This window comes from Bos javanicus, chromosome 11, assembly GCF_032452875.1.
Source record: "Bos javanicus breed banteng chromosome 11, ARS-OSU_banteng_1.0, whole genome shotgun sequence".
NCBI lineage: Eukaryota > Metazoa > Chordata > Mammalia > Artiodactyla > Bovidae > Bos > Bos javanicus.
This window is the reverse complement of record NC_083878.1, coordinates 103,256,221-103,279,536: the sequence shown is the minus strand read 5'-3', so window position 1 is coordinate 103,279,536 and position 23,316 is coordinate 103,256,221. Positions and strand designations below refer to the sequence as shown.

The following is a 23,316-nucleotide window of genomic DNA, read 5'->3' as shown; positions in this document are numbered from 1 at the left end:
GTTCAGCACGTTCTTCAGATTCCCTGCCCGTGACCCTCAGGAGGTTGAGGACGTTTCGGGCTGTGGGCAGCGTGACGCTCCCAGTTTCCCTCCTTCCATTCATTCCTTTGAAAAAGGGTCTTTATCGTGGCAGAGGATACCGAAGAGAAGATTTACTGTTAGAACCACTTGTAAGAGCACAGAACCAAGCGGGTTCGCGTATGTAACCGTCACCGCCATCTTCTTCGCAGGCCGAAGTTCTGTCCCCCTTCCCCTCCCTCAGCCCCAGGCCCTCACGCGACGCGTCCTGCAGGCTGTGGCATCCGTGTCACCTCGCTCGCGTGACGTCTCTCCCCTCTGGGTTCAGTGTCCTGGGCAGGTGGGCAGCAGAGTCTTGAAGGCACCGCAGGGACCCCTCTTCCCCCCGCAGGGTCCACTGCCTGCCCCGTGGACGCACTGGCGTTCTCTCCAGCCCCAAGGCCTCGATTCTGCTGCCCGTTTGTCCACCTGAGCTTCTGTTCCAGAACCTTCCATTGGGACCCTTATGACCATGACTCACCCGCCCTCATGCAGGGCAGACGCTCACCTCCCCATGCAAGTGGCTAATGGCTTTCACGTGCTTCCCACCAGATTTCACAGGGCTAACTATTTGGAGCCCATGACCCTAGAAACCAGCATCATAAAGGGGTGGAAACGGGGCCGCTGACACTGCAGGCGGCTGCCCGGGTCTTGGGGCAGCAGGAGGCCGGCAGGTTCCCCCACCCCAGTGCGGGGGGCGCTGGGTGTGACCCCTGCACGCAGCCCAGTGAGGCATCTCCCACTGCCCTTGCCCTCAGGCACTGTCAAAGGCCTGGTGACCTGCCCAAGGCCACCAGGGCTGCTTGAGGGGCCCCGTCACTGAGCTCGGGTGCACAGGCTCTCCTGGGTTCCTGGAGCCTCTCTGTGACTCGACAACCCCTCCCAGAACGGAGGCTGCTAGAGGCTCAGCTCCGACCCAGCAGAGGGTAGTTTAGGGCCGGGGGTGTGCGGAGCAATCGGAGCACCTTTCCAGATGCGCTGCCGCTCAGGGGGGTATTTTTAGCTGGCGCAGTATCCGGCACGTGCCGGAGCAGAAATAGAAGAGGCTCTTTTGGTTGTTCTGGATCTGACAGCCTCTGGCTCTCGGGGAGCCGGGCTGGGGTGGGGGGGGGAACGTGCGGAGCACAAACAACTTCTGCTGTTTGGAGAAACATCGAGGCCGAGGGTTGTGCATGGGATTATTTCTGCTGGCGAGCGCTCTTTATGTAAATGCCACGGCGCCAGCGTTGGCGCTGTGCTCCAAGTCTGTGAGCGTAATCACAGCGGGCTGGGGTGGGGGGGTGGCGGGCTGGGTAATTATGTTTTAAAATATCATCCGGGTTGTTTTTCCTACGCTCCCCAAGCCCCTGGGTAATTCCGGGTTTGGAAGATTCTGACGGCTCTCTGCCATTCTGCCCCACACACCCCCCAACCCGCCCCGCCCAGCATTCCCCGAACATGCCAGGTGGGAGATGCTGCCCGACCCCCAGAGCGGCCACCCTTCTGGCTTCTGCCCTGATCTGAGCTCCCGGGAGGCTCCCTCCTTTGCCCTAGAGTTGGCCCCTTCCGGGCCAAAGGCACCGGGTACCATGCTCACCCTGTGCATGTTGGCAGGCGCCTCCCCAGGAAGGGCTGAGCTCTGTGGGGACAGGGTAGAGGGGGCCCTGGGGGACCCTGCTGGGAATTGAGGGTGACTCCAGCGTGAGTGATCCCGGACCCTGGGTGAGGCAGCAAGAGCAGCAGGTGGGTCCCCAACCCATCCTCAGGGATGGGACTGACCACCCTACCTTACCCCGTGGGACTCGCCCTGTGGTTTACAAAATGCTGGTTCCCTAGGGCCTGGGTCGCCCTGACCTTCCCCCACGAGAGATTGATGCAGAGATAACCTGGGGCTAATGCACGCTCACCTGCTCCAGCTCTGGGGCTGCAACCCTTCCTTGACACCACCCCTCCCAAAGCCCCTTTACAGCAGCCCCCGTGTGGCTTCCAGGTCCTTCTCCCAGCCCCACCTGGTCTCCTCCCTCCCCAGGCTCAGGTGTCCCTGCTGAATTGCCCTGTGAGCCCAACGGGGTGTCACAGTACAGAGGGCAGGGGTCACTGGCCAGCCCAAGGGGCTGCCTCTGACCCTCTGGGAGTGGTCATGGCACCTCCCCAACAGACTCCGCCCCTGAGCCCCTGCCCGGAGGAGACCGTCCAGCCCCTAGCGTCCTTGACCCCCACCCTCCGGCTGTCCAAGTTCTGGGGGTCTGATGAGCTGTGCCCTCCTGCCCTGCCCAGGGCTCATCAAGGCTGCTGACAAGAGCCACTGCTCTCAGCAGGGAAGACCCACCCGGTGTCCATCGGAGCAGCCTGGGGCCCTATCCAAGCTGTAGACGTTGCCTGGGTGCTGGGTGGGTAAGGGAGGGGTCGGGCCCTGGGCTCCCCTGCGGGCCGTGCTGCTCTGCCAGACGTGTGGTGGCCCGCCCCAGAGCAGCTGGGGTTCTCACCCACACAGTTGCCGGGGCAGTGGCCCTCCCAGGAATGACCGGGTGTGCCCGTGTGCTGGGGACACAGACGAGGCAGGCCCTGGCCCTGCCTTCTGGCCGCAGCAGCAGGGTGAAGAGGGTAGATTGATGGCCGAGGGTGAGCATGAACCAGGGTGAAGGTGCCAGTCTGCAGGTCTGCGTGGAGGCTTGCTGGGTGCGGGCCTCTTGCTGATCCTGCTGAGAGGCCTGGGCACACAGTGCTGGGGGGAATTGGTGCCAGGCAGGAAAACAGGGCAGGGGCATTGGGGAGAAGGGGGACATGGAGGAGAGGGGGACAGGCAGGGGCAAGAACCGGGGGCCTGCTTGAAGGGTGCTGGGGGATGGAGCCTGGCAAGTGGGGGTCCTGTCCATGGTGGAGTCCTCCATGCAGCCTCTGCTCTCACCCTGCCTTGGCTGCTGGCTGGGCACTCCTGTGGGCAGGGGGCAAGCCCTCGGCTTCCCCTTCAGCCTCCCAACACCTGGTGAGGCACAGGGGTGTGCTGGGTGCCCACCAAGTGCCCAAAGGACCCACCCCTCCATCCCGAGCACTAGAGGAAACCCCAACCAGGCCTCAAGAGACCCTGCAGGGGGTGGGAGAGTAGGGGGTGGTTGGGAGGCTGGCCTGGCATGGGGGCGGGGTGTGCTTGAGCTCAGGGTGGGGTTCGGTCAGGGGAGCGTCAGGGGGCCTCCCCCACGCCTGCCACCCCATCAGAGCTGCAGTTCTGGCACGCCTGGGGGTCCCTGAGTGCTCCCCGAGTGGTGATCTGTCAGGAACATTCCCTGAAGGCTCAGAGGCTTGGAGCTGGCCGTGGAGACATGGCGTCTGCCCTGCCTGGCTCTGCCACGCCCCCGGCTTCACTGCTGGATGGTATTAATGGAGCCACTCTTGGCCAGGAGCAGAGGGCGCAGCGCCCACTGGCAGAGGGGCTGTGTGGCAAGGGGCTGCTGTGAGGAGCGGCTGGGTGGGGGGCTGACAAGACGAGGTCTGTCCCCTCCCCGAGCCTTTGCTCCCCCAGCAGAGGCGGCTGCTCCGCCTCTACCGGGCTGTCCTCCGAGGCCTGGTGGACACTGCCCCGCCCCGGGAGCCTCCTGGACCGGACTGGACATCCCCCCACCTGCCCTATCTAGTCTCTCGGGTTCTGCAGGGGCGGCAGCTTGTGGACAGGGAGGGCGGGCACAGAGCAGCCCTCACGCTGGCCTGGGTGGAGGAGGGCTGTTCTCCCCGTCTGTGGCCCCAGGGCTTGGCCGGGACGCCCCTGACCGGGCGGTCCTGTGTCCACAGTGCAAGAGAAGCCGGAGCCGGTGCCGCTGGAGAGCCGCTCCTGCGTCCTGATCCGCCGCGACCTGGTGGCCCTGCCCGCCAGCCTCATCAGCCAGATCGGGTACCGCTGCCACCCCAAGCTCTACTCCGAGGGGGACCCTGGCGAGAAGCTGGAGCTGGTGGCAGGTGAGGCCCCGCCCCACCGCGTCTGCTGTCTGCAGAGGCCCTCCCCTTTTGTTTTTCCTTCGGAGCTGTGAACAGCGTTACTCATCACCAGTCAGTCAAACCAACGAAAAAAAAAGAACATCTTAAATTTCCTCTTAATTTCCTTTTAGAAGAATGTGTCACGAAGAGGAGTTATTCAATTGAATTAATTTAGCATTTTAATTGAATCCCCTGGGCTGGTCGGGCTTCTGATTGGCAGGGGCCGCAATCACGACTGTGTTTTAATTTAGGTCGTGGCTAAAACCAAGTCCTGTAGAGTTTGCCGGCCCCCCCCCCGGCTCCCCCGAGTGTCCAGAGGCCACGTTCAAGGGCCAGTGTCGCCAGCTTCCACACAGCGGCTCCTAGATGGACCCGCTTTTTCTATAAAAACAGACAACGCAGTGGGATCCAAAGCCCATTAGGGCTGGTGCCTGTTGGAAACATTTGTCTTCTCAGTGTTGGAATTCATTGGGCCTCACGGCTCCTTGTGGATTCCAACCCCCCCACCCCCTCGGCCAAGCCACAAGTCTTGTGGGATCTTAGTTTCCTGACCATGGCCTGGCAGTGAGAGCGCAGAGTCCTAACCAGTGGACGGCCAGGGACGTCCCTCCTTGCAGATGTTTAAGGCTGTCCAGCAGTGAGATGAGAATTCATGGGCCACTGGGCCCCCACTCCTGTCCAGCACCCCGCCTGCCGCTCCTGGGCAGCTTCGTGGGGTTTTTCTGCCCGAGACATCCTCGCTGCTCAAACCACGCCTCAGCGGGCCACCTGGCCTTTTTAGCCGACAGGAGAGTCGCCAGGCGGTGTTAGCTGGTCTAGACGGGCCTGGGTGGGGTGAGGGTGCCCCTGGCCATACCCCACTCGCCCTGCCCCCATGCTGGCTGTTACCGTTCCAGCAAGGGCCCAGCTCCTGAGTTCCAGGACTGTCCGCATTGGACTGGGATGGACTCTGAGAGTGGGCAGGTTCCTTGGAGCCCTGGGGGTGGGTGGGCATGGTCCCTGGGGAGGCCTGTTTGGGCTGGGGAGGGGTGTGGGCCGGCCACCTTCCCTGGCTGGGTACCGCCCCAGCCCCAAGCCTCCTGCTGGTCCCCCTTTGCAGATCTCCCCGCTGCGAGGCGGCTGTCCGGCCCATGTGGCTCAGGGTGACCCGTCTCGCTGCTGGGTTTGAGGCTCTGCAGACCTTGCGGGATGAGGCCCTTGGGGACGCTCAGTGTGTCTTGGCCGGGGCATCCGATGGAGGTCTGCATCCAGCATCAGCCACATGCTTCTTGGCCCCGTGGCTACGGGTGTCCCTGGAGACCTGGCTCGTGGTGGGGACAAAGCGTGAAGCCAGGGAAGGCCCCCCACCCCCAAGCTGGCGAGTCACGTCTTCCCAGGGTGTCCTCCCGCCTTCTGCTCTGCCCCCGCAGAAGGGAGGGCTGCCTTGTTCCTGCTTTTCACTAAGATGCTTCAGTACATACTCTATCGTAGACAAAGGCCCAAAGAGGCCCTGGAGGCTCCCTGCGCCTGTGCCCAGCGCTTCCCTGCCCTTCTGCGTTCTTCACACCTGTGGCTCCCAGCTGGGGACACTGCCTCTGGCCTAAGCTCCTTTCTCCATGGGCAGCATCCGGGGTGAACCATCTGGGGTGAACCGGGGCTCCAGCAGCCTGAGCCTGCGGTCATCCCTGCCCTTCGTTGGCTGAGCCCTGGGTGGGCCCAGTCTGACCGGGCTCCCTGGGGCGAACAGCACTGCAGGGTGCATAGTCCTGCCTTTGCGCTGGGCTGGAGGGAGGGTCAGTGCTGGGCCGGGGAGCCCCTCCCTGAGCTCCATGACTCCACCTCCCACCCCTGCCCGCAGCTCTTTGATCGGGGAGCAGCTGAGGTGCAAGACAGGGGTTTACCCAAACCCACACCCAGGGCAGTTCCCCCGAGGGCCGGAAGGCAGTTTGGGGACCGCCCCATGGAAGCGAGTGACCAAGGCGGCCTCCTCCTGGAGACAGGACCCCGAGGGAGCAAGGATGGCCTGGGGCACCCTGGGGTCCCCGGGCCTGGAGTAGGGGTGCTGTCGGTGTCGGGAAGGCCCCGCCTGCCCCCTGCCTCCCCCTCACCTGCAGTCCGCCCGTCCTGGGCCCTGCAGCCCTGGGTCTGGGCCTGAGGGCCTCTCTCTCTCTGTGTCTGACGGCCGCAGGCTCTGGTGTCTACATCACGCGTGGGCAGCTGATGAACTGCCACCTGTGTGCGGGCGTGAAGCACAAGGTGCTCCTGCGCCGCCTCCTCGCCACCTTCTTCGACAGGTAGGTCCCTGCGGGCAGGCGGGCGCAGAAGCCTCGTCCCCTCTAGGCGAGGCTGTGCGTGTAGGGCCTGCACCTTCCCAGCTCCACGCCTGTGTCAGCCCGGGGCCTGGGGAGGGCTTCACCCCCCGAGTGAAGAAGCATGCTGGCTGCACGTCATGGGGAGTGGGGGGCCTGCCCCTCACCCCGACCCCCCGGGAAGATAAGCAGCAGACCGTGGGTAGGGCGCGTGCGCAGGTGGGTGGCATCCCCTCCTGCCGCCGCCTCACGCTGCCTCCCCTGCCCGCCCCTCCACCAGGAACACGCTGGCCAACAGCTGTGGCACAGGCATCCGTTCGTCCACCAGCGACCCGAGCCGCAAGCCGCTGGACAGCCGCGTCCTGAACGCTGTGAAACGTAAGAGGAGGGCTGGGGGGTCACTAGAGGGGGGCGGGCATCTCCAGGAGGCACCAGACCCCTGGATCTCAGCCTGGGAAAGGCGGCTTCTCCCAGAGGGAGCCGGTCTTGGGGTCGACGGGGAGAAAAGAACAGCTCGTGGGAGCCTGGGCTCGAGGTGTGAACGTTCTTGGTAGGTTTCCAAGCGTGATGAATTCAGCTGCGAAACTATTTTAATATGTGAAATAGATCTAATTTTCCTTTTTGAACAAAACCCCTTATTTACATTTGGGGGTTATTTTGAGCCTTTGCCATCTGCTCGGCCTGCTTCTGCCTCCCGCTCCTGGGTGTGTGGGGGCGGAACCGGGTCCATCTTGGTGGCAGACTGCCGCCGCCCCCCATCCCCGAAACCCCCCACCCACCCAGCCACCCCTGCCCTGGGACAAGGAAGAAGCCACCCGTGCCCGGCCTGGGCCAGACCAGCTGATCTCGTCTTCCTGAAACACTGTCTTAGTTTTCTTGCTTAAAAGAATCTCTCCCATGAGGCTAATTCTGTTTAGAGCAAAGAGGGGCCTTTGCAGCAGGTAATTGCATCCCAGAGCGTGCGGTGCTGGCAGGGCTCTGAGAGGAGGCAGGCGGGGTGGGGCTGGCCCGCCTGGAAGCAGGGCTCACAGTGGCGGGGGGCTCACTCTGGGGGACCCGCCTCTGAGTTCCCTGCTGTTTGTGGAGAGCTGGGTCTCCTGGCTTCTGGAACAGAAAGGAGGAGAGGGTGGGTCATTATTGTCAAACACGATGCCCCCGCCGCGGGCTGGGCTGAGAGCAGGCATGAGCCAGCACCCTCCTCACTCCTTGCCGGCCCTTCAGTCCATCTAGAGCCCAGAGAGACCCACCCCCAGAGGAGTGGGACGGGGCCTCCAGCAGGGAGAAGGGACTGACCGCTGGTCTTCAAACTGCCCCAGGAGAGGCCTGAGTGGCCACGTGGCCTCCTTTGCCAGAGGGACGCAGGGTGGAGAAGGATCCCCCCCCCCCTCCACTGGCCCCAGAGTGGCTGCTCCAGCCCAGAGCACGCCCCGCCCCAAGGCCCCTGGGGAGGCGGAGGGTGGGGTCCTGGGATTCCTGCGGGTGGGTGGCCGCTCACCCTGCCCCGCCGCCCTGTCCTTGCAGTGTACTGTCAGAACTTCGCCCCCAGCTTCAAGGAGAGCGAGATGAACGTCATCGCCGCGGACATGTGTACCAACGCCCGCCGCGTGCGCAAGCGCTGGCTGCCCAAGATCAAGTCCATGCTGCCCGAGGGCGTGGAGATGTACCGCACGGTCATGGGCTCCTCGGCGGCCGGCGCGCCCCTGGACCCCGAGTTCCCGCCGGCCGCCGCGCAGGTGTTCGAGCAGCGCATCTACGCCGAGCGGCGGGGCGAGGCCGCCGCCATCGTGGCCCTGAGAACTGACGCCGTGAACGTCGACCTGGCCGCCTCCGCCAACCCCGCCTTCGAGGCCGGCGAGGAGGCCGACGGGGCCGGCTCGGTCATCCAGGAGGTGGCCGCGCCCGAGCCGCTGCCCGCCGACGGCCAGAGCCCCCCGCAGCCCTTCGAGCAGGGCAGCGCCAGCAGCAGCCGGCCCGCCACGCCGGCCCCGGGGAGGAGACCGGAAGGCCCGTACGCGGGGCCCTTGTAGGGAGGAGCCCCAGGCGGACCGGCGCCCAGGCGGGTACGGAAGCTGCTTGCATGCGTTACTAATACAGACAAATGTGATCAAGCCACTTACCTACTGAACTGCTACTGTTGCCTGAAAAAAATGTGATTTTTATTCTGCTTGTATTTAAAATTTATGAAGGAAACAAATGCATTCGTTATACTGTAAACCGATTAGGCCACTGGCGACCTAGTTGCGAGAAAGGTCCCAGGGGCTCCTTTTTGATATTCGAGAGGTTAGTCTCCAAGTTGTAGCTCCTCTTCCCCCGCGTGGGGAGGGGGTGAGAGGCCCCCAGGCCCCGGTGCCTGGCTCTGCCGGCCTCCCACCCCCCCCTCCCTCCCCCTGCCTGGGATGAGGCCGGGGGCCTGTGGGGTGGGAACATGCGCTTTGGGGTCCTCGGTCCTCACGCCTGGGGACGGGGACCCCCCCACCCCTCTGGGGCTACGGGCCAGGGCTAGGCCCCCAGGGGCCAAATCCCCGTTTTACCTTCTTCCTGAGACTGGGGGAGCAGGCCCGCCAGGTCCACCGTGCGTGTGGGGTGTGGGTGTGTGTGTGCAGAGCATGCGTGTGTGTGTGTGTGTGTGTGTGTGTGTGTGTGCAAGGGCGGTGGTGACGGCTCCGCGGTGGGCCGCGCTAGTCCATGTGTGTGAGAGGAAGTGGTCTTGGCTGTGTCTGCTCTCCTGCCCCGCGCCCCAGGGCCTGACCCCCGCAGCTCCACGGACCCTCAGTCCACCTGGGACCCAGGGCCCGGGCCGCCCAGCACCCCCTGGTTCCTGCCTGGCCGCCCGCTGCCCCGTGGGGTGGGGCCACTGCCCGTGGTGCAGCCCTCGCAGCCCTCAGCCACGTTGGGTTTATGTTTGCTTGTTTATTCGTTTTCGTCTTAAATCAGATCTATTTCATATTTGGTTTGGAAACTTTCAGACACAAAAGAACAAAAAGAAATTAAGAGAGGCTGGGGTGTCCCTGCCCCGACCCACCTCGGCTCTGGGGGGGGTCTGTGTCCCAGACCCCAGGCTGGGCCCCACTCACCCCTGTGGAAGGGCAGCCAGGGTGAGGAGGAAGGGAACTGGGGGCCAGGTGGGCGCTGGGCTCCCCACATGTGCTCAGAGGCCCAGGGTGCGCGGACCTCCGAGGCTATGGGTAGGTGGGCACTGGGCACAGGCCTGAGCGGAGGCGGTTTGCAGGCGCAGAGGTTCTGGAATGCTTCGGGGCAGAGGGTGTTGACGGGGGTTGGGGGCCAAGGGCTTTGTTGGTTTGAGGCTGGAAAGCTCACTGTGAAGTTTCATTGCTGTTTGAGGGAAGGGGCACAGGCTGTCCCAAGTGCTCCCATCCAGACACCAAGGGGCCGCCCCCCACCTAGTCCCAGGTGGCCCCCAGGCATGGCCAGAGGCCCCCCACCCCAGCCCTACTCCCTGCACTCTGCCTTCCCTTTCCCCCCACCCCTGCCAGGCAGGTGTGGCCCACCCCCCCCACCCCCGCCAGCCCACAAAGCTGAGCCACCCCCAGCCTCTTGCATGTCCCAGCTGGGAGGGGGGCATCATGGGAGAGGGGCTTCGGCACTGCCCCCCCCCCAACCCCAGGCTCCTCGTCCTGCTGACTGCCGCGCTCTCTCGTGGAGGGCCCTTGGAGGAGACCTTGGTGTGGGGGGAGCGAGGGGTGCTTCTTCCAGCCAGGCCAGACATGTGGCCTGCTCTCTGCAGAGGTCTGATGGCCATGGGCTGGGCTAGGAGGACCCGGGGTGGGCACATGGGAGCTGACCTCAGCCCCTTCGCCTGCCTGTCTCTGCCCCAGGGGCTGCGGCTCCTTCCTGCTGGGGCTTCAGGCCGACCACGTGGCCCAGAGGTGGGCCTCTTCCGTCTCAGGCCTGGGGAGGGGCGGCAGGGGGGGCGAGCTGGCACAGCCCACAGCCCACCAGGGACCAGGACCAAGTCCTCCTGGAGTTGGGAGGAGGCCACAGCCCCTAGGTGGGGGTGGGGTGGGGGCAGGTGAGGCGGACTCCATCACCCTACCGGAGCCCCCATCGTCGGCCGACACCCCATGTTTGCACTTTTATCCAACTAGCTCCTGGGGACCCTCGGGGGCCGGCTGCCTGCCCTGGCTGTGGACAGAAGGGCTTTGCTCTCTCCTCTTGACCCCCACTCCAATGTGGACCCTGTGGCCATCCCCCGGCCCCCGGCCCCGAGGTCAGGACCGGGAGGGGCGCCGGCCTCCCAGAGAAGGCCTGACTGCTGCTCAGGCCAGCACAATGTCCCATGACCTCTGTTCTTTAATTGTCATAGTCGCCGTCTGTTTTGTTGTTCTGGGTAAGGAAGGCTAGAGCTGCAGGTGAAACTTTAATAAGAATCTAATGTGAATGGCTGCTGAACTCTTCCTGCGCTCCGGACGGGCCAGGCCGAGCGTTTTGCACTAATGTGTCCCGCGGTGGACGTGGGGCGGAGCGTTTGCAGACGGGCGTGGCTGATGATTGTATCTGCCGGGGTGCTCCCCCTGCCGCGTCCGGAATGTTCCGCGGGGCAGGCGGCGGCGGCGGGCCTGGGCTCAGGGGGGGCCTTCCAGAGTGCCTTAGCATCTTTTGATCATTTTTCCCAAGGAAAACCAATTAGGAGAACCAGACCCTTCCCTCCTCTGTTTACAAGACGACTAATTCCTGTCCCGTGAGCGTGACCCTCCACACCTGACCCCTGTAGACCGAGAGACAAGCCACTCAGTATTTATGAGATAACCGCACCTTTATCCCTAAGCTTGACTATTAGCAATACGCATATACTACATAGAGTCTACATAGAGCTAAGTCTATCAGCGCCTTTCGGAGAGAGAAGGACTGGGCCAGTCCCAGCGGCCGTGGTGGGCAGCCCGCCTGGGCTCCGCGGCCGCCCCCCACCCCTGCCCTCCCCGGTGGCCGGGCTGGGCCCCGGGAGGCAGCTGGGACGAGTGCAAAGGTCCAGGAGAAGGGACCGTGATGTGACAGATACTGTGAGCTCGGTGGGGCTGCCTGTCCGCCCGGCCGGCTGGCCGGCGGCCTCGGTACTTGAAACCTGTCTTGCTTTCTGCACTGTCTGGTCTCACCCAGAGTTCTCTGTGGTTGCTTAGCCTTGCACTTGATGCGATCGTCTTACCCTGCCCTTGAATGTGGACCAGAGGCAAGGGGAGAGGCCTCTGGGCGTGCGGCTGCGGCCCCAAAACCGCTGTCCGGGTGCTGGGGCCCCAGGAGCCGGGCGTGTTTCTCCTCCATGAAAACTCATTCCTCGGCGGCCTTTCTGCTGGGAGGAAGGAGGAAAGCAGGGGCTCAGCCTGGGAGCGGCCTGCTCGGTTCCGGCCCTGACTCTGTCCCCATGTGATGGCCGGAACCTCCCAGCGTGGGTTGGGTGCGTGCCACCCCCAGCCGTGGACGGCTTAGATTCCCCTCCACCGGGTTATCTTTATGGAAGCACTCTGCTGCAAGTCGAAAAAGGCCTATGGCCCATTAACCACCTGAAAACTCAGAGAAAACCTCTGCCTGCCTCTCTGCCAGCAGTAAATCCTAAACACAGAACTGAGAGCTCAGAGCCGTCTTGAGCTTTAACTACTGTTTCTGAATGTTGCTGCTGCAGACGTCTGTCATTATGTCAGCCAGCCAGCTCCAGGCGTGTCGCCCGCCAGCGGTCAGAGACCGTGGTGGGGGGCAGGGGTGGGGGTGGGGGGGCTCGGTACAAGGTGTTTCTAACCTGGCAAGGGTTTTTGGTTTTTGTTCGTTTGTTTTGTTCTGTTTCTTTGAGAAAAACGAGAAGGAATCTGATGCAGCATCTGTCTAAAGCATTCAGATTGGACACCCCGCTTGGATTCTGATCAGCGCTTCTTCGTTAGCGTTTTGCACATGGTTGTCATTTTTATGTCAAAAGAAGCCAAAACTTGCAATACTATTTTTAGCAGACAAAAAATAATAAAAACTAAATATAAACCGTATAAATATTTTTGACTTGAACATTTGAATGGCATTGGGTGCAAATAGACCATTCATCCTTTGGACGGACTGTTTGGGGAAAAGAAAGAGACTTTTGCAAAGGAGACGGTTGTTGTTAAAGAGTCCGTGGAGGGGTTAAGTAGTACTGTAACTCACGACTGTTAAAAATCAATAAATAAATTGTCCTGTGCTGTATAGGAGGCCTGTTTCACAGTAACACTGAGTTCCATTTCAGCCTCAGAAGAGACTGGCTTTTTTTTTTCTTGTTTTTTTTTTTTTTTTAAAGAAGGAGGAAACCTCTGTTTGTTCCTCCTGCGCCTCCCTCTCTTTCGTGCTGCTACTTGGCAGAATTCAGACTGTTGCTTTTTCGCCACGGCTGACACCCTATCATAACTCAGAGGACACAACGACGTCCGCCAGCGACCAGGACCCAGAGGGCTTGCAGTGTGCTCAGAGCCGATCCAGGAAGTGGAAATCCGTTACAAACAAAAGGATGTGATCGTTCATTGTAAAGCGCTTTGTAAAATTCACATTTACAGAATAATAAAGTCAGTTCAAACCCAAGTTGCCTGCACTTGGCTCCTCTGTGGGGTTGGGAGAAGCCAGGGAGGGCATGGGTTTGTTGGAGGCAGGGCAATCAGCCGTCCCAGGAGGGGCACCCTCAGGACCCGGGAGCCCTGGGTGGGAGAAGGGGCCATCCCCAGGCTCGCTGCCCATTGTCCACACCTGGTCCCCTTCTCCCTGCCCCCAGTGTCTTAGAAGGGAAGGGGGCTGGTGGGCAGGATGTCGGTGGGGGGGCGGTCCCGTGCCTGGGGCGGGGGGGGGGGGGCGCCTGAGCTCCTGGTGAATTGAGGGGGCTCTCCCTTTCATTGTCTGCAAACTGGGGCGCCTGGCTCACCTGCCTGCCCCCCCAGGCGTGCAGCTGCCTCCCACCCGGCCCTTCCCCTCCTCTGCTCCTGGGCCAGGTCCGCCCCCAGCTGGACGAAGTGGGAATTACAAGTGGGCGGAGCGGGTCGCTGGTCCGAGAGCCCCAGGCTCCATCCCCTGAGCATCTCTGGAGCCATCCCTCCAGTTTCCCCAGGGCTGGTTCGCAGATTCAGGCGTGGCAGCTCTGTCCACCCTTCACTCCACTGCTATACCGACAAGGACCTTTTTGGGCTCCAGCGGGTAAGGTTGTGCATCTGTTTGTCCCACGGACTTCAATCAGTTCTCAGGTTCTCATGTGCGACTCATGCTCAGACATCTAGGTGGTGGGCTCCTCACTTCCTCTGTCCTTGGAGGGTCTTGTCCAGAGGGGCCACGGTTGGCTTTCTAAAGGCACCCCTGGCCTCTCCCCTTTCTCAGGCTTTGTAGCAATTGTTCTGCCCAAGCTGCTGTTGTTTAGCCACTCAGTCGTGTCCAACTTTTTTCAACCTCATGGACTGTAACCCTCCAGGCTCCTCTGCCCACAGGATTTCCCTAGGCAAGAATACTGGAGTGAGTTGCCATTTCCTTCTCCAGGGGATCTTCTCCACTGATTAAACCTGCTTCTCTTGCATTGCAGGCAGATTCTTTACCACTGAGCCACCTGGGAAACCCTGCCATGGATGGATTTATTTACTCATCTGTTTATCTTGAAACTGCCCCCCAACACGGGGTGGGTAGGTACGGAGAGGAGGGGTCTGGAGAAGGCAGGGGTCTGTAAGTCTGCTTCGAGTGACATTCCCCAAAGGGGGCAGGGTCCCCTGGAGCCATGGCCAGGGTGGAGCAGGCACAAGGGCTAACGTGGGTGGACGTGGTTTCCAGATGGGCCTCTCGGAGGGGCTACCCCGCAGTCCTCTCATCAATGCCCGGGAGCCTGGTCAGAGACAGGCCCAGGAGGAGCCCGGCTTGCCTGCCCCACCCCGCACCCAGCCCTGGGGGGTGAGCACTTCTGTGGGATCTGGTTTTCAGCTCTGCTCACCCATCAGCTTGGCCGCTACAAGTCCTTGCCCCTCCTGCCCAGGACCTCAAAACTGCGGGATCGGCAAATTCCAGGTCACCCACCTGGGCTGACGGAGACACCTGATCTCTGGGCCACAGACTGCACCCCTCAAAGGCCCCCACTCAGGCAGCCCCATGCCCCCGGTAGCAGGGACGGCTGAGGCCGGGGCTCGGGGCGGTACTGTGAGGAAGGGCTCTGCTCTGAACCCAGGAGTCCTGCCACGTTCTGGTTTGAGCCGCCCAGCCCAGCCCCCACCCCGGGTGAGCCTCTGGGTTCCCCGCAGGATGAGATCCAGCATCTACCGGCCGGGCTCTGTCCTCCCCAGCCTCTGTCCTTCAACCGGCCTCCCTGCCCTTGCAGCCTCCACAGAAACTGGCTGAGGCATCAGAACCTTTGCATCCCACCCCTTTGTCCTGTCCTGGAAGTGGGTGCGACGTCAGCAGGACCCGGAGCTCAGCCAGGAGCCCTTTGTCCTCCGGAACAAAGGGTCGGAGCCCGGGGGTGGGGGTGGGGGTGGGGGGCTAAGCCGTGGGGGAGGGGCGCCCTGGATCACGCTGCCACACAGGGGTGACCGGCCCGCTCCGCATCCGGGTGGACACTGTGGGTGTGTCCTTCCTGGCCCTGAAAGACCATCACCGCTCCCTCAAGGCATCCCAGTGGTGCGGGAGGGTGTCCAGGCCTGTCTGCTGTGGCAGAGGAGGCCTGGGTGGTCAGTTGTGGTTCTGTGTTGGGTCCATTCCATCTGGCCAGGAGGGTCCACTGGGAAGTGGACGCAGAGGGCGGTCAAGGGGCCGCTGGGGGTATTCGCCTGTCAAGGGAAGGAGAACGGGGCGGGCAGATGGTAGAGGGTTAGGGCCCAGGCCTGGAAGGGAGGTCGGGCAGGGCAGGGGGGACACTGCCCCCTCCCGGGCTACCCAGGGGGGCACCCAGCTCCGAGATCTTTTGTGCCACACAGGTCGGGCACATGGGGCTGGGGGACACGCGGAAGGCGGGTCTGGGGACACGGCGCAGACAGGACTCTTGCTGTGACGGAGGTGGGCGTCAGACCACAGGACCCTCTCCCCGGGGCTTCTCTGGGGTGTCTGTAGCCAGCCTCAGAGCTGGGGCTGGGAGGGGGCCTGAGGAGTCTGGGGTCGGGGTGGGGATGACCTTCACTCCAGGTGGCCCCACAAGGCCAGGCCCAGGCCGCCCTGGTCTGTCCGTCCTTCCGGGCTTGGCCTGGGGGAGGGGCTCAGCGATAGCGGAGGCTGAAGGAAGCTGTTCTGGGTGGGCCAGGGTGGGTAGGCTCTTCTTGATCGGAGGTCCCCGCCCCGCCAGCCCCAGGGCCCCTTGCAAAGGCGGGGCCCCCCTGCAAGTTTGAGATTGGGGCGCACCGAGGGGAGTGAGGGCAGGGCGGGGGAGTGGCCATGGGCGCTGGCCCGGGACTCCCACCCGCCCTCAGGACGCAGGCCTTGCCCAGCCTCCCGGGACCCTAACTGACTAACAGCCCCAGACAGACTGGGAGCTGGGAGGCGGATGGCACATTGCCTCTCAGGGAGGGCGGAGAGGCCCCGATTTCCAGGAAAAGCTGGCTGATTCTGGGGGAGGGGAGGGTGGTGTCAGGAGTGGGGAGGTTGAGAGGGAGGCCTTGACGAGGGCCTGGGGCAGAGCCTGCCTGCCCTGGGCCTCATCCCCCCGCTCCATGAGGGGAGGCCCTAGGTGTGTAGCTCTGTCCTGGTTCCATCAGGTAAGGACAGAGCGGCTCTGGGGAGGAGCCACGTCTGCCCCTCTGGCTTCTTGAGGGCGGGCAGTGTCCAGACTACATTGGGCCCCACAAGAAGGGCAGCTGGGGCGCCAGGAGGCAGCTCTCCTGACCCAGGAAGTTCTGGGGTGCCCCGCACCAGCGCCCCAAACAGGCCACGCCTGCTGGAAGCCCCGCCCGCCCCTCAACTAGGGGCATCTGGCTCTGTGGCCCTCACCCCACTCAGACCCCTGGCCGCCCTTCTCCGGAGCAGGGGCAGGGGCAAAGGTCATGTGCCCAGTTGGGAGGCTGCTCTTGGGGTGGGGGGAGGAGGTCACCTCAGTGGCAGGTGCTCAAGTTGGCCTCTGGGCGGGAGTTCCTGGGCAGCCTCCCTGGGGACAGTGCAGGGGTGGGGCTCTTGACCCCCAAGGACCTGCGGTCTGGGTCGCCTTCCTGAGCTGTCTGTCCAGCATGCCTCACTAACCCCAGCTGACCTCTGCCAGACAGTGTCCACCCAGGGCCTCACAGGAGTCCCACCATGGTCCTGGGAGGCGATCCAACTACAGCCCCATTTTTCAGATGGGGAAACCGAGGCGCAGAGAAGTTTAGGAAGTCACCTGGGCACAGCTGGCAGGGTATGAACCAGGCGCCTGCCTGGCGCCGGCCTCCCTGCCCCTGCCACTGGGGCAGCGCCCCTGGCGGAGTAGAGGGAGTGTCCCTGGGCTCAAAGTTCGGATGGGCTCAGCCAGGACTCACAAAGGGTGGTCCGGCTATTCCCACCACCAGGTGCCCCCTATCCATCCATCCACCTCTCCAATCAGTCAGAGGCATGCATGGCCCGAACCTCACCCCCACCACAAAGGGGGTCCTCGGCCGTCTGGAATTGGAGCTGAAGCCCTGGGGAAGGCGCCTGGGGCCTCCCTCGGCCAAGGGTCAGGATGGAGGAAGTGTGGTGGGCAGGGGTGTTTGGAGGCAACACAGCCTCTGTTACAGAACCGTGGACCCTGAGCCTCCCTCTGGCGGGGCAGGGAAGGACAGGAGCCCAAGACCCCCGGCATCCTGCCCCCAGGGCCCCATCAGTTCCAGGAGGTCCCTAACTCAAGAGCACCCATCCCTGCTGAGGAGCATGGTGTGGGGAGCTGGGCGGGAGGGGCACCCCCAGGCCAAAACAGACTCTAATCTTGTGTGGGGGAGGGGCTCTGGGCCTTGGACGGGCTTGCCACCCAAGTTGGGGTGAAATCAGACCCTTGAAGGCACAAGGTGAGGAAGAGGACGGGTGGGAGGCGGGAGGTGGAAGGTGAAGCCAGACCCCCCCACACACCCTGGGGCATTGCTGATAAGGCTCCCTCTGGGCTCAAAGACTGGCTGCAGGGGTACCGGGACTGCAGAGGTGAGCAGAGCTCTGTGCTGGGGGTCCATGTCAGGCCCTGGGCAGTCACTGGGCGTCAGGACCCCCACCTGCCCCATCCAGGGCTCCTGCAGGGAGCTCTCACCCCCCTGGCCTCCTTCCCCAGATTGCTCCACATCTACCCTAGTGTAGGGCCTAGAGAGGCGCCTCTGAGACGGAGAAGCGGCGGGGAAGCTGGCCAGCGGTGTGGAAGCAAGTGCCCGGCAGCTGGCAGCGCAGAGGGAGGACGGGGCCTCTGCAAGGCGGCCCGCCTGCGAGAAAAAGCGGATCACTCCAACCCGCCCGACCGGTGGTGCTGAAATTCAGATAAGCCGGGCGCGTGATCCAGCCGGCTTTGCGGCAGACCCACCCCAAGCGGGAACACAGAAGTGATTAGGCCTAAAAGCTCGGGCCATTTAGCTTTTATTCGATTGGCAGCGAGGCCCGGGGTGCCCTCTGCTTCTGCCGTTTGATTATACATCTGTGCTCAAAATACTGTTCCTGGAACGGAGGGGCCGCAGGCTGCCTTGGAATGGAAATCAATTTGATTAGAGAGCAGTCAATTACCGTGAGGACCAGGCTGCCGTCCACCTCCGCAAAACAGGCCACTTTCCGAGGAAATGCCGGCTTGCTCCGCGCGGGCGGGGGCGAGGCAGACCCGCTGTGGGCGGGACGGGAAGGCCTGGTGTGGGCGGGGACGGGGCGGGGCAAACCATGGTGGGCGGGGCGGACGGACCGGAAGGGGCGAGGTGGGTGGAGCAAGCCTGCACCCTTGCTTCGAGGCTGCTCTCTGCTGCCTTCTTCCCTAGATTCCTCCTGCAGAGGCTGGACTACCACGTGTCTGGACCGCTCTGGGGGCCCTGACCAGGGAGGCAGGCCTGGGTCTGGTCGCCACCTACTCCTGCATCAGAAACAAGCTGTGCATGTCACCAGTGTGGGAGCCCCCCGGGTAGGACTGGAGCGGGGTGGTACCCCCAGGACCTGTCCAGTCCTCCACTAGAACTCGCAGCACCTCCGTGCTGAACTCAAGGTGCCCGTCGAGGGGACAGAATGGGGACTGGAGATTTACCCCTTCCATCCTCCTGGCTGGACACCCGCATGCAGTGAGCCACCTGCAGACTGGAACACTTCAGCCCTGCACTCAAGAGTCAGGTGGGCCTGTGACAGAGTCCCAGCTCTGTCCTCTGGCTGGGGGACTTTTGAAGTCACCTGGGTGAGATTTTGTAAAATAGAGATAATAGTTTCTACCTTGCTGGGGTGTCATGGAAATCAGAGATCACCCCTCAAGTCAGTGTTTCTAGAGCATCTACTTTATACACCAAATGCAGTGACTGAGGCATTGCCGTCACCCCCTAAAGGAGCACTGATGTTCATGGTTTCATTGGCCAAGGGGGCCACAGCGTCCACTGGGGGCACCAGGCTGGCAGGTTCAAGGAGAGGCTTGCACGCTGCTGGTGCACAGGGTCTGTGGCCCCCACATCAGGGCCTTGTGCGGAGGGCCTTCCAGGCGATGAACACACCTCCCTTCCTCTCCCTTCCTCACACACCCTAGAGAGAGAGGCGATGGTTCCCATGTAATGCACGGGAAAGTCGAAGGCTGCCAGCTGCTGCTGCTGCTGCTAAGTCGCTTCAGTCGTGTCCGACTCTGTGCTACCCCATAGACAGCAGCCCACCAGGCTCCCCGGTCCCTGGGATTCTCCAGGCAAGAACACTGGAGTGGGTTGCCATTTCCTTCTCCAATGCATGAAAGTGAAAAGTGAAAGTGAAGTCGCTCAGTTGTGTCCGACCCTTAGCGACCCCATGGACTGCAGCCTGCCAGGCTCCTCCGTCCATGGGATTTTCCAGGCAAGAGTACTGGAGTAGGGTGCCATTGCCTTCTCCGAAGGCTGCCAGGGCCTGGCTCAAATCTCATGGCCATGTCACTGAAGTGGTGCAGCCTCGTTGAAAAACAGCCTGGCAGTTTCTCAAAAAACTGAATGCAGAATCGCCATCCACTCAGAGGCCTGCACCCCAAAGACTTGAAGGCAGACGTTTACACAACATTGCACACCCATGTTCTCTGCAGCAGGTGCGCAGTGACCGAAAGCAGAAACAACCCCGTGCCCATCAACAGATGAAGGACACCAAGATTCGGTCCACCCGCACGAGGAAGTGCTATTCAACCCTAAAGAAGAATGAAGGGCCGGCTCAGGCTGCTTCATGGACGAACCTTGAAAACATGATGCTGAGCAAAGGAAGCCAGACACCATATTGGTCAATTCCATTTATATGAAATTCCAGAACGGGCCAAAGCAGGTCGGTGTTTGCTAGGGGCCAGGGGAGGGAAGGAGGGATGAGAGTGATGGGTAAAGGGTCTCAGTCTGGGGGGACTAGTTTTGAAACTAGACAGTGGTGTTAATTGCACAACATCATGAGGAATGTACTTAATGCCACTGAATTGTTCAATTTACAATGATCAGAATGGCACATTTTATGTTATATGTATTTTACCACAGTGAAAAAAAAACAACCCGAAACCCTCATGTCCAGTGAGTGTTGGAGCTGAGTGGGAAGCCGAGTCAGGCCGGCCCGGGCCATCACCCTCCACCCAGTGCACCCCAGAACAGCGGCTTGACGCAGAGGGGCCCAGTTCTCAGGCAGGACACCTCCTGTGTGTGGCTAGGGGTCCCACAACCCCGGAGGCTGTGTGCTGTGAGCAGGGGGTGCAGCAGGTTACTTTGCCTCCCAAGTGGGTACGCCGGTGGGGGCGAGATGCACTTCTGAACTAATTGAGCTCTTGTCTGATGGGAGGTCTGCCCCTGCCAGAGCTTCAAGGTCAAAAGAAAGGGCTGAAGGATGCGTGTGCTGCAGCCCGGATCGGGCCCGGGGCTCGCTCTGGTCCCTGAAGGGTCTGCCGACTCCCTTCCAGACCAAGGGAAGCTTCTGGAAACCTGGGAGGCAGGCAAGGCAGCAGGGGAGGGAAGAGCCTCACCCCAGCCCATGTGTCCCTGTGAAGCTTAGCCCCCCAGATTGTGAGAGGAAGGGGCCCCCATCCTCTCAAGCCCCTCAACCACCGGGGAGGTGAGTGTCTTGTCCCCTTACAGAGAGGTCTAAGCCACCAAGGAGAAGCAAAGACCCGACCCAGGGCTCTGAGTCCAGGGCTTACAGGCACCATGACGAGGACCAGGGACACCTGGGCATGTGGGAGGGAGGGAGGGGGAAGAAGGAAGGGAGGCAGGGTCAGTGGGCACTTTGGGCAGTGGTCAGGGGTCGTGAAAGGCTTCCTGCTGAGGTGTCCCAGAGCAGCTGCGAGAGCAGAGGCAGAGTCTGAGCCAAAGACAGGCCCAGAGCCTCAGCCCCAATGGGGCGCGGATACTCCTGCGGCCTCGAGGGCCCAGCCTGTGACACCCCTCCGTCCCTCCGTCCCTCCCCCCCACCAGGCCTCTCTGCGGCTCTGGGCCTGGGCCACCTCCAGCCCTGGGTGGAAGGAGAGGCCGCCCCAGGAGAGACAGCTGTACATCAGTCCCGCACGTTGGTTCCTGACGCGGCTCTGAGTCATATGCTCCCTGTGTTCGTCCGCAGAGTGGAGCAGATGGTGGTGCAGTAACACTTTAAATTAAGTATTCCAAAAGCACATTAAATCTAGATTGAATAAGACAGTTATTGTATGGAAATTGAAGGCCCATTGGTTCTTCTCTGAGTATCGAGGTCCAGCAGCTCCTCATCCAGTCTCTCCCCGCCTTGATTGCGAGGGTGGCTCATGAGTGTGCCTGGGCAGCGGGGCAGGGCTTTCCCATATCAGCCCCCCAGGGACCCCCGCCTCGCACGGACCTCAGTTTCTGAACCCCTGTCCCCCTGGCCTTGCTCCGGAGCTGACCGCAGTTCCCTTGCTGGAGGCCAACGAGGGCTGGGTACCACCCTCAGGCTGGCCTGGAGGGCTCTCATGGAATCCTCCAGAAGCTGGAGGCTCAGAGAGGGGAAGGGACTTGTTCCAGGACTCTCTGTGGGGGTGGGGGAAGGTGGGGGGAGGGGCAGGGCGGGAGGGGCACACAGGGGTCTGGGAGGGGTCCTGCCGGAGGTGGCCAGGTGGACACGGAGCCTGGTGAGCCAAGCTTTGCTGAGCAAGGACGGTGGGGGGAACAGCTCACCCTCAGTACCATCCTCCCCAAGCCCTGCCCTCCTCCTCCCCCACCATCCTATCCCCCCAGTGCGAGAGGGAGGGCCCCTGGGAAGGGGCGATTCCGGGAGCACTGCCCCCCCAGGCCTACTCAGACCAGGGGCTGGAAGCTGCTAAGTGCCTGATGAGTTCTTGTGGCCACAGTAAATCTGGTCACTTCGTCCCTGCGGAGAGGCCCCCGGCCTCCAGGCGGAGGAAACCGGCTCCCCGACCTCAAGCAGGTGAATGCCCGCCCATGGCGGCAGTTCCTGTAACCGGCAGCCGTGCTATTAATAATCAATCCATTGGCCCTAAAAGCTTCAGGGGGAGCAGAGAGGCCTCTGTGGGGGCCTGGCAGGGAGGGGGTCTGCACATGGCCCGGAGCCTGGGCAGGAGGCTGGGAGCATGGGAACCTACCTGGAGTCACAGCCGGCCCACCAGGTCTGCTGAGAGACACCTGGAACCCGGCCTCTGTCCCCAGAGTTAGGTCCAGGACCCCCGATCGGGGGCGGGATGTGGGCTGGGGGCCTGCCCTCAGCCAGGCGGTCACCGCTGGCCAGGCAGCCAGATTCATCAACTGAAGATACACAGTGAAAGTGAAGATAGTCACTCACTCGTGTCTGACTCTTTGCAACCCCGTGGACTGTAGCTCACTAGACTCCTCTGTCCATGGCATTCTCCACTCCAGGAATACTGGCGTGGGTCCCTATTTCCTCCTCCAGGGGATCTTCCTGACCCAGGGATCAGACCCAGGTCTCCCACATTGCAGGTGGATTCCTTACCATCTGACCACCAAGGACACCCATCCTTCTTCAGACCAAATTTCACATTCATAAGGAATAACTTTTTAGTTCAAGGACTTCCCATGCAGTCTGGGGACATATCATTGTTTGAAATTCAGATTCGGCTGGGTCTTCTGTATTTTATCTGGCAAGCCCCCGCCCTTGCAGGCTCCTCCTTCCCTGGAACCCGGGCTCTGTACGGCTCTGGGGCTCTCTCTGTGCTCTGGCCTCCCTGCCTCCCCTCCACCTCTGCCCCAGGGCCTCCTTAGCGTCTCTTCTTCCTGACGGCTCTCGCATGGTCTCTGTGGACTTGTGCTTTGGGTCCCTGTCTTCCCACCATCCTTGAGCGTCCAGCCCCGGATGGGGTCCCACACTGTCCCAGGGGTGCCCTGCCCACCATGGCCACAGCCTAGTCCTTCGCAGCCCCCTCTCCTCATTTGTGAAGTGGGACGTCTGGTTCCTGTGGCAATAGCAGAAGTCACCCTGTCTGCTTTTCTGGGGAGCACGGGACCTGCAGAGCCACGAGGAAGATGAGGGGAGGGGCCGAGGAGAGGCTGGAGGGAGCCAATCCCCTGTCCCTGGGAAAGCGCAAGGGGAAGGGCCCTGCATCCAGCTAGAGGTGCACACCCCAGAGAGGTCCCCAGCACACGGCAGGCACCCCAGAACTGGAAAGACAGAGGAGAGGGGCAGGAGTCAGTGTGTGGCCGTCCCTGATGGCCTGACCTTCAGGAGGAGGGAGTGCGGCCCGTCTACCTCAGAGGAGGCCCTGGGGCTGGACTCCTTGGACGCCACTCTGAACCCCCTGACCCCGCCAGGCCAGGGCCACGTGTATGTGGCAGCATCACTTACCCTGCAAAGCAAGTCCTGGTGTCTGATTTCTGTTTTCTTTAATGAAAGACAGTGACAGCTAATGATGACAGCAGTTGTTTCTTGAGCCCTCGCTGTGCCAGGGACGGGCAAGCACCTGCTTTGTTTGTGGGGGCTCTCACACACTCCTGGAGCCCCACCCCAGGGCTCTCTCATCCTCCAGGGTCCCCACACAACCCCCCAG

The 23,316-nt window shown here is 62.2% G+C and overlaps 1 protein-coding gene and 1 long non-coding RNA gene across 5 annotated transcripts in view; one reads left to right on the top strand and one right to left on the bottom strand.

Annotated features, from left to right (window-relative positions):
- The window catches only part of NACC2 (NACC family member 2), an 83,852-nt gene extending 71,010 nt beyond the window's left edge, over positions 1 to 12,842 (top strand). For all 4 annotated transcript variants that reach the window (XM_061434029.1, XM_061434031.1, XM_061434033.1 and 1 more), the window contains 4 exons: positions 3,823 to 3,987; positions 6,173 to 6,278; positions 6,574 to 6,671; positions 7,815 to 12,842. In XM_061434029.1, the coding sequence (XP_061290013.1) occupies positions 3,823 to 3,987; positions 6,173 to 6,278; positions 6,574 to 6,671; positions 7,815 to 8,320 (875 nt within the window). In that variant the 3' untranslated portion in view covers positions 8,321 to 12,842. The remainder of the gene's footprint in view (positions 1 to 3,822; positions 3,988 to 6,172; positions 6,279 to 6,573; positions 6,672 to 7,814) is intronic.
- Positions 12,718 to 18,418, bottom strand: LOC133257709 (uncharacterized). The gene is made up of 2 exons (XR_009739660.1): positions 17,916 to 18,418; positions 12,718 to 13,736 (listed from the first exon to the last, which is right to left on the bottom strand). It is a non-coding gene; the product is annotated as an uncharacterized LOC133257709 (long non-coding RNA).
- Positions 18,419 to 23,316: the final 4,898 nt, after the last annotated feature.